The sequence below is a fragment of the Balaenoptera musculus genome, chromosome 13, assembly GCF_009873245.2.
Source record: "Balaenoptera musculus isolate JJ_BM4_2016_0621 chromosome 13, mBalMus1.pri.v3, whole genome shotgun sequence".
Taxonomy (NCBI): Eukaryota; Metazoa; Chordata; class Mammalia; order Artiodactyla; family Balaenopteridae; genus Balaenoptera; species Balaenoptera musculus.
Window position 1 is genome coordinate 39113979 of NC_045797.1, and position 9969 is coordinate 39123947.

A 9969-nucleotide genomic window follows, 5' to 3' on the forward strand; every position below is an offset into this window, starting at 1 on the left:
TTTATATTGAAGCTTGTATTTTTAACTGTTGCTTGTTCTCTTAAAAGGTATCAATGTACCTTTTTTGGTAGTGGAAAAAAAAAAGACAGGCTGCCACAGTATATTTTTTTAATTTGGCAGGATAATATAGTGCAAATTATTTGTATGCTTCAAAAAAAAAAAGAGAAACAAAAAAGTGTGACATTGTACAGATGAGAAGCCATATAATGGCGGTTTGGGGGAGCCTGCTAGAATGTCACACGGATGGCTGTCATAGGGGTTGTACATATCCTTTTTTGTTCCTTTTTCCTGCTGCCATGCTGTATGCAGTACTGCAAGCTAATAACGTTGGTTTGTTATGTAGTGTGCTTTTTGTCCCTTTCCTTCTATCACCCTACATTCCAGCATCTTACCTTCATATGCAGTAAAAGAAAGAAAGAAAAAAAAAAGGAAAAAAAAAAAAAAACCAATGTTTTGCAGTTTTTTTCATTGCCAAAAACTAAATGGTGCTTTATATTTAGATTGGAAAGAATTTCATATGCAAAGCATATTAAAGAGAAAGCCCGCTTTAGTCAATACTTTTTTGTAAATGGCAATGCAGAATATTTTGTTATTGGCCTTTTCTATTCCTGTAATGAAAGCTGTTTGTCGTAACTTGAAATTTTATCTTTTACTATGGGAGTCACTATTTATTATTGCTTATGTGCCCTGTTCAAAACAGAGGCACTTAATTTGATCTTTTATTTTTCTTTGTTTTTATTTTTTTTTTTATTTGGATGACCAAAGGTCATTACAACCTGGCTTTTTATTGTATTTGTTTCTGGTCTTTGTTAAGTTCTATTGGAAAAACCACTGTCTGTGTTTTTTTGGCAGTTGTCTGCATTAACCTGTTCATACACCCATTTTGTCCCTTTATTGAAAAAAATAAAAAAATTAAAGTACACAATGTAAGCTTCTTGTGTCCTCATTTGACACACTCTGTAAATTACTTTCAAGAAAATAACAGGTTTTGAGAGAAGGCCAGTCAGTCTTTTTCAAGATTATTTCTATGGGCATTTTGATGCGTGTATTATACCCTAAAGGAACATAAAATACTTACTATATTAAAATAGACATATCTCAAGCCATGGAAATAGTTTAGACTTTATAATTCTAGAATAATTTTCGAGAAATGGAAAGTGTTTTCAGTCTGATGTTAAAAACTTCCCCTCCATCTCTTAGCAGTAATCCATTCAGATATAAATGAAAAACTTACTGATAATAGCATCTTAAACCTTTATTCCCTTTGGATTTTTTTGTGTTCTTGTTGTCTAAAAGTTCTTTTCTATTCTCCCATCATGCCCTATCTTAGAACATAATGTAAAAAGGTTGTGTTTTTTTTTTTAATCAGCTCTTTTGTTTCCACATAAGAGTCTTTCCTCATACCAAAAATAATCCCACCCCTCAAACCTAAAAATCCAGAAACGAAAGCATCAGGTAAAAGAGAGAGGGGGGGAAAAGAAATAAAGAAAGGAAGCAGTAACTAGGAGTTTAGCCAGCTTTGGCCAAATCTGTGGAATCAGCCACTAATTTCCTGAGATATATGGTGGTTTGCTTTGTGATTCTGAGATCCTAGGGACCCTAGTTGGGACAGATGTTGTAGCTGTTTTTATAGGGTCTTCCTGGTTGATAGCAAATGAGGGTGGGAATACCCTTCAATTATCTTTTGGCCTACCAACAGATTTATAAAATGAAGCAACGTCTTTGAAAAGCAAGTTAGGTCTGTTTTAAAAACCCCTCCTTAGAAATCTGTGTTGTCAGTTTTACAAATACTGCATGTTGCAGCATCTATTTGCTTTATTAAAACACATACCTCTGTGACACTGTCTCCCTGTTCCCAGTGTAGATGAATGGATACGACCTTGTTCTTCTTTTTGTAAAAACCAAAACAAAAACCGTTCTGTTGTCTTGTGGTAGCATTTCTGTTGCTCAGTTCTTATGCCCTGGTGCCTTGTGAGGTGGCCTTTTCACAGAATGCCTTTTATCTGAGGCAAGAATTGTTTTATCTTTCTAAAATATAGAGAAAGTGTATTTTTTTAAAGTCTGTTTGAGTGGGAAGCAGAGAGTGGAGGCAGAGAGGAATCCGGTAAGAGATGATCTGGGAGAGCATTAATGGTACAGGAGCTGGGATGGAATGAGGGGGTACTTGCAGAACTTGATAACTGGCAGTGAAGTGAGGGGTGATGTATGTGTTTTAGATGAGTTTAACTTCACAAGTGAATCCAGAATGCTGTTCAAGACAGATAGAAATATTCTTCAAGTGCCCTGCCAGTTTCAGACATGGTGACTTCTGCTCCACCATATTAAATGTCCATAAAACCGCTGTGTGTTCCTATTACTCTTTTATTAGGAGCTATGAGTACAGCTGTGCAGGTTTTATGTACAGTATTCATTTAAATTTCTCAGTATATGATGCTCTTAGTGTAATTAGGTTTTGCATCCTGACAGACAGAATTAATGGTGGATACTGTGTGCTTGTATGCTCAAATTTCTTAAATGGGGAATGGGGAGGGTGCAAACATCTGGTGATAAATCACAGATTATGTTTGATTTACATGGTCCCAAAGTTAAATAAATTTATTGGGAGACAGGTTCTTCAGGGTTCTCAGTCTCCTGACTTATTGAAGTCCTCTTATAAAATATTATTTCTGAAGCTGCGTGAACAATAGAAGCCTGAAAACCTAGGCAACAAGAATATAACTTATAAATGACATCTTGTATCTGGAACCCTAAACTTAAAAACCTTAATATAAAATAACAAAAAACATTTCCAGCAGTAGGATGAATTCATGATAAAGCTTTAAAACGAGGAACTACTAAGGACATGAACACATTTCAAAATTCTCAACTTAAGTTTATGTGACACCCCTGACGTGTTGAATGCAATGTTCTCTACATACTTGAACTCCTAAAGCTTAAAATGTTCCTTTTTATCTTCATTTTGAGAACAATTTAATAAACAGGAATACAGTAAATACTATTTCTCACAGATTTTAACCCAGACACTCTCCAGTACATGTACTACCTTCATCCTGAAACCAGTAACTCTCCCCTCTCTGCTTAGGACCTACAAAAAGAGTGAGACGAACATATTTTAAAGGTTGCTAAAAAGTGAGGTGAACGCTTGGGTCTTCATTTGTACCAGCAATGGCAGGAAGTGTGAAGTAGCTGAGTTTTTCCCAGGGCATTCTGTGATAGAACTGTTTATTTAAATACCATTTGTGTATATGCAATAAGTTCATACTGTATATATTCATAATGCTTGAAGTGAGGACTTGAAAGGAAGTGGCGGTGGGGGCTAGATATCATTTCATTTGGAGAAATAAGGAAATGAGCTGGTTTATTCACAGACACTAAAAGTTTGTTAAAAGGTACTGGGATATTTCAGGCCTTCCTGGAAAGGAGTTGAGAAGCCTCAGGCCCCATTCTGTCCTGCTTCAAACACTTTACTCTCAGAGAGTGAGGGAGGAAATAACAGTGTTTTCGTTTTTTAAACCCCTCCCCTGCTCCATACACACAAACATGATTTCTTATGACTGTGTTGTAGTCGTGTGTTCTTCATTATGATTCTGTTACTCCATTGTCCCTGGGCCTGGTGTGTTCAAGAATGTACACATCCTATGCTCTTTTTTTCAGACTACTTCCCATTTAAAAAAAAAAAAAATTGTGGGACTTTTGCTGGTATGAGGATAGGATTAGCAGTGTTCTTTAAACCTGCTTGGAAAAATGTTTTTTAAAAGACTGTTAACTTTTAAAAGGCATTAGCCACTTAGCAAATTTTCCTAAGTGTCTCCTAAGGCCCTGCAGCTTTCCCAATTAAGAATAAATGAACCCGTTTTTAGAGACATGGACATCAGAACACATAGATGGAGCTGGGATTATGTACATTTATTCCAAGGTTGCTTTAGCTACAAATTGTAGACGTGGGTTGGTGGGTCTGTTCTTTTGCTTGCTGTCATCTTGTTATCCCATTAGCCCGCTGTTTCATTTAGTAAAACACATGGCCAGTGAATCAGCCTTTAAGGGGATGGGCCTATTTCTCTCTCTCTCTCTATTTCCCAGTGTCATTCATGATCATGGGATGCGATCAATTCCTCCCTTTCACATGGGAAAGGAGACCAATACAGTTCACGTGGGTCCATTGTACTCAACAACCTAAACTTGGCTGAAGGCAACTCAATGGTTGATCCAAATACTGTTTTCCCTTTCTGTAAAGTGATAAAGGGAGCATTTATCAGGTCTTTATGATGGCAGAAAAGGCAAATTAAGCCATTTCCCCAAAGTCTATCCTTTAAAGCAGGACCCCCAAACCCATAGGGGGGCTGTGCTTTTAAATAACAGTGGATGTGGTACATGCCCATGCTAGCTATACTTTGTCTGTTAGGATTTTAAATATTGGTAGCAGGTCTGACAAAGGGGTTTGATGGGGGTATCAGCGAAAGGGGCCTCAACGACAGTGACTTAGGGTTGGGCTGGGAATGGAATTCCCAGGAGCCCACCTGGACACAGCAGGCCCCTCAGCCCAGGTCTCCACTGCTCAGGGGGGGGATTCGAGAAAGCAGCTGAGCTCCAGACCCTGGGCCTCCTGCGGCGCCAAGTCAGGGGAGAGGAGGCCCCAGGCCCCTGCTTCGGGTCGCCATGGCAACGAGGCCTGGAATGCCACAGTCGTAGCCCTCTTCCTCGGCACATCCGGACTCCCAGTTCTGCTGCTTCGAGTCAATGTACAAAGCAAGGGAGGAACCCTGGAGGAAAATAACCACTCCCTTCTTCCCTTCACCACTGCCTTGTCCCCTTACAAAAAAGAAAAAAAAGAAAAGAAAACTGCATGTTTGAAAGAAACTACAGGCAGTTTTTGGTGCCATTTGGGAGCAACTATTTTGAGTTCTGGTTTCCTCTTCAGAGATTTGTTCGCCTCTTGTAAATCGTTGGCTGCTTTGACGTTGAACTTGATGACATTTCATGTTTTCGTTGTGCTGCTTTTACATCAATTTTGATTTTTTTGTTTCTTTATAATTTTATTATTATTTTAAGGAAATGTCCCCCTCCCTCCTCCTTCCCCTGTTCTCCTCAACCAAAGGACTGTTTCCTACTCAGTTTTCTCAGTCATAAGGGAAAGTGTTTCCTTCCAGGTGTGTCCCCAGCTTATTAGGACTGTCCTATGATCGGGGAGGGGGTCTGGGTCCTTTGGGGGAAGGCGGGGAGGGAGGCATGGGGAAGGCACTCAGAGGTCAGAGATTTGGGGGAGGTGGGGGAGATTGAGTTTGAAATCATGTTTAAGATGCCGGTGGCTCAACCTGTGCTTGATTTAAGTTATAATTTTAAAAAGCTAGTTAGAGAACAGAAAATGACTGGGCCAAGTCACACCTGTACTTTTTTTTTCCCCCTCCTCTGTCTCCAACCTCTTTCTAGGTTCTTCACACACCCCCGTTCGGCGTAGTACCCAGAGAGCTCAAGATGTGTGGCAGTTTTCGGATGGAAGCTCGAGAGCCCTTAAGTTCTGAGAAAATTTGAACCCCCAGGGGCGGGGTGGACGCGTGCCGCCCAGCCGACATCTGCGTGGTCTGTCATCCTGCTAGTTTGTGATGTTTTCTGACAGTAGCCTCCAAGAAGCCGTTGTGCGAAGACAGAGTCCTGCAGTGTCCTTCCTGCCCGGGCCTGCAGTGCCATTTTATTTATATTTTTTAATAAAAAGTAAAAACAAAAAAACAGACCCACATTGGAACAGTGAATCAGTCCCATATTGAGGGCCCATGGACCATCGCTGTCCTGAGTGCCGTCCTGGCCCTTCTGAGACCAGCCAACCTAATTCCCCGTATTGTGGAAATGAGCATGAGTCCCCCAGACCCCTTGTTTCTATACATTCTATGTTGTCTTTTAAAAAGTGTGCTTAACATTGACACAATAAATGTTGGAGCTTTAGGTGGTGTTTGCTTGTTCTTTAATTATTAATGCTTATAAGACAATGCAGTGCAGCTGCTTAAGACTGTATTTCTGTACCTGTTTTTGCAGACACCCATCGGGTGGGAAGGAGGAACAGATTTGAGGAATGGGTAGGAGGTGTAGGAGGGGAAATAGGTTACTGCTTATCAGATGGCATAAATTTTCAAGGAGAATCAAAATGCAAAACTTGGGAATAAATCATAGCAATATCATAATTAATGTAGTAGTAGTGTTGCTGTTTATTAACGCTAAAGTGTGGTTTTCCTAACTGACATAATTTGCATACCATTAAATAATGCATAATATGGCATGCTGAATTCTGTTTTTCAAATATATGCTTTTGGTAGCTACCATGCAGGATTTGAATTTGTCTTTTAATTTAGCTCAAGAAAGCTAATGTCATTGGGTTAGTGGTAAATCCCAAAGAAGGTGATGAATATCAGTAGTTGTTTATTAAATATTCTAATTTTAGGTTCCCAAAACTTCAGCAAATATATCTTAATGCAGACAAACACACAAACATAAAACTTCTTTATTACTCACATCAGGAAATTTGGGGAATTATAAGGGGAAAAAAATGATAGGAGGAAAGAGGTCCACATCAGAACACGCTATTGTAATCGTAATAGTGCCCCATTCCTTAGAAATTAGTGACACAAATAAGTTAGGTCTACAAATGAGTGATAAAAATTCCTTCTGGCTCAGTTAATTTGCAAATAACTTTTCTAAGTTTGGTGTTTTCTATTGCCTGGAGATCCAGAAGAGAACTAGAAACAATATAGCATATTAAAATAGGTTTATAAATAATAGAACTCAGACACCTGTGTATTATAGATTTACATATTGGCTGTGAACGTAAGTGGGGAAAATCTTACCCACTCACCCTCTGGCTAGATTACCTAGCCTAGTGAGAAGACAGAAAAATAATTGGCATCTGGATTCTTTCCCGCTTATTCATCATAAATAATGACTCCTCACAGATGTGTGCTGCCTTATAGGTTATACAGTGCTTTCATGTGCATTATTTCATCTGATCCTCGTTGGGACAGATCTCACGACTTCCACTTTGTGGATGGGGAGACTGAGGCTCACCAAAGTTAACGGCTTGCCCAGGACCACGTCAATGAGAAGGAGAGCAGAGAAGCCAGATGTTCTGATGTCTCATCCAGTTAATTCCACTGAACTCTGTGACTGGTCAAGGGGATTGTCTCTCCCCGTGCTAGCACACAAGCCATAAATGTTCACAAACACACACATGTATGGCTCACACACAGAGATCAAGGATGTCCACTGGTAAGGCACACAAAAGTGTCTCTTCCTACCAACAGCTGTGCACACTGCCAGAGGGAGTTTGGAGCAAGCAGCCCTTCTTGCCATCATTTCCTTTCCTTAGTGGCTTTTCCATGACAAATAAATAACCCTGATTAACTAGGTGGCCTGGATGAGTTTTTGAGAGTTCCTCTCATCTAGGTGAGATGGGACCTCCAGACAAGTGTTATTTCTTAAAGGAACATTCCCTGTCCCATAATCTGCCTCTGTGTTACTGAAACCCACGACTATTAGGGATTCTGTGACAGCATCCTCACTGAACATGCTAAGCTCCTTGCCATTACCTAGAGAGAGTGACTCTACTTCAAAAGGGAGACCCGACTGAAACAGAACAAACAATCCTGGATTTTGGGACACCTTCAGCCCTGGTGTTCACTACAGTTTCATTTCTGGTCTGTGTTTCCACCTCCACCTCTTATTTCTTCTTGGAGTCAGTTTGTAAATAAATGGATATCTCTAGAAGTGGGCTTGGCAGGGGGAGGGTTGGGGGCGAGGAGAGGGGGAGTGGGTAAAGGATATCTTTTTCTTCTTCCCCCTTTTGGAGAAGAAAGATCCCTCATTAAAACAAACAAACGAAAATCCCCCAAACCCCACATAGCTTCCCCCATATCCTTTTTAGTTGAAAGAAAATAAAAATTCATTATGAAATGATGGTGTTATGTGAGGGCTAGAACTTTCGAAAACCCACGCAAGATTGATGATTTGGGAAGACATCTCCCCGTGTGATATGTCAAGGTCATGTTTCTCCGTGAATGGTGGAAGCAGCAGAAGGGACTGACAAATCTGATTGGGGTCCTCACTGTCCCCTCTCCCGAGAGTGAAACTTCAAATTGCAGAGAGATTAATTGGCTGCCCAGCATGCACCGAGCACGGATTAGAGGACAGAGTTCCGGGTTCTTGGGAGGGTAGGGACCAAATATGGGACATTGTTCTTACCCTCCCAAGCCTGATCTATGAACATCAATTTTGTGGTCTGTCCAGATTGTCACACTAAACAAAAAGATCTGTTAGCTGGGTCTGGGTCCATGATGGCAGAGACTCAGTAGCTCCTACAGCACCCAGCACCTGGCCTTTTGAATACTGGTGGTGCTGGAGAAATAAATGATTGTATCAAAACTGGTGGTAAAGAAAAATCTTAGGGAAGGAGAGAAAACTTGGATCTTACTGAGGTCTAACTGAGCACCCCAAACCTCGGTAGAATGTTTCCTAGGCATTTTTGCTTGGAGTTTTCCAGAGTATTTGTATTAGAGCCAAACCTATCGAGTGGTAAGAAATATCTTTCAAGTTTTGTGTGTGCTGACATAATTTTCTTTTTTTGAGGGCTAGACAGTGAAGTTAATGTTGAAGATGATCATTCCTATTAACATATTTTTTCTCAGTGTTAATGTTTATTCCTATGAAGAATTCTTATTTTATAAAGCAGGGTCCCCAGAAAGGAGTGGTAGAGAGGATCAGAATGGAAGTATTTTGCAGGTGCTGTTTCTCTTCTTACATGTCACATAGCTTTGGCTCCTTTTTGGCTGTAGCGTGAGGGAAGAGATTTGAGGAATATGCATATTGGTTGTAAAGTCGATATGGAATTCAGTTGGAAGTTCAGAAAAAAGGTGTGTTGCAAGCACACGTTCCTTCTTCAAGGATCCATCCTGAGTTCTTAATCAACAGGGAAACAATAATGTTATGTCGCTTTTCTCTGACTTCCTAGCAGAGACAGCGCTTTTCAGTTTGCACTTTTCCAGGGTTACATTAAGCTAAAGAACGTTTCAATTCCAGCAAAATCCAGAAGCAGTAATTCTTTTCCTTCCTATCTTAGTGTAAATTAAGATACCTATTGTTAAATCCCATTACCTTTCCCCTTGCTTTATATTTTAAAAAATGCTCCCAGGAAACACTTAAGGTTTATAGAGTACTTTTACAGACATGATAGAATCAATTTTCCTAGTGATTCTAGAAATTAGGTAGGACAAGAATAGACTAAAACTTGAAAGGAACCACAGCAATCATTCATTTTACAGATCAGGGCAACAGAGGCCCAAAGATTAAGTGAAGGACCTAAGATCACACAGCTTGAAAAAAGTGAGCGCCAAGCTTGAAACCACACAGTTAGTGGCTGAGCCAGAATTGGAACCCAAGACTCTAGCTCCTGTGCAAAGGAATTCAAACGGCAAATCTCTCCCTTGTGACCTACTAAATTCAGAAGCAGGAATGGCAGGAAAAGTGTGCATTACAGAAGAACTTAAGAATGAAATCAAAAGCTTGTTTTGATGCCAGTCCTAGTGGGGAATATGTAAGCGTGTCCCATATTTCAAGGGTTTCTAAGCAGCATCCTGATGACAGGGCACATTTAGGTCACTACCTAGAAAGGTTCCTCTTTTAATCCACCCCTCTGATGGTAGAAATGAATTTTAGGAACCAAGAATTGCTGGGAGACAGCATTTAAAGTTAAAAGGGCATAAAAAAGAGCTACTCACCAAACCAAATTCATCTCAAATGTCTTAAATAGATCTCACAATCTGTTCCATTCTCTAGGCAGGATTTAAGGGAAACACCCACTTAATTTGCATTTCGAGGCCTCATCACATCCTGTTAGAGAATTCAAATAGCCAATAGCATGACCTGAATCCTGTTACTAGGGATATTTAATTTTGAGTTCAAAGACGGTGAAATAACAATGAAGTAAAGGGA

The 9969-nt window shown here is 40.0% G+C and overlaps 1 protein-coding gene across 3 annotated transcripts in view; it reads left to right on the forward strand.

Moving 5' to 3' along the window:
• Positions 1 to 5937, forward strand: part of BCL11A (BAF chromatin remodeling complex subunit BCL11A) — a 97327-nt gene extending 91390 nt beyond the window's left edge. For 2 of the 3 annotated variants that reach the window (XM_036874061.1, XM_036874060.1), the window contains one exon: positions 5428 to 5899. In XM_036874061.1, the coding sequence (XP_036729956.1) occupies positions 5428 to 5519 (92 nt within the window). In that variant the 3' untranslated portion in view covers positions 5520 to 5899. Of the gene's footprint in view, positions 1 to 5427 lie in introns of all 3 variants that reach the window. The other variant, XM_036874062.1, reaches the window with a different exon arrangement.
• Positions 5938 to 9969: the final 4032 nt, after the last annotated feature.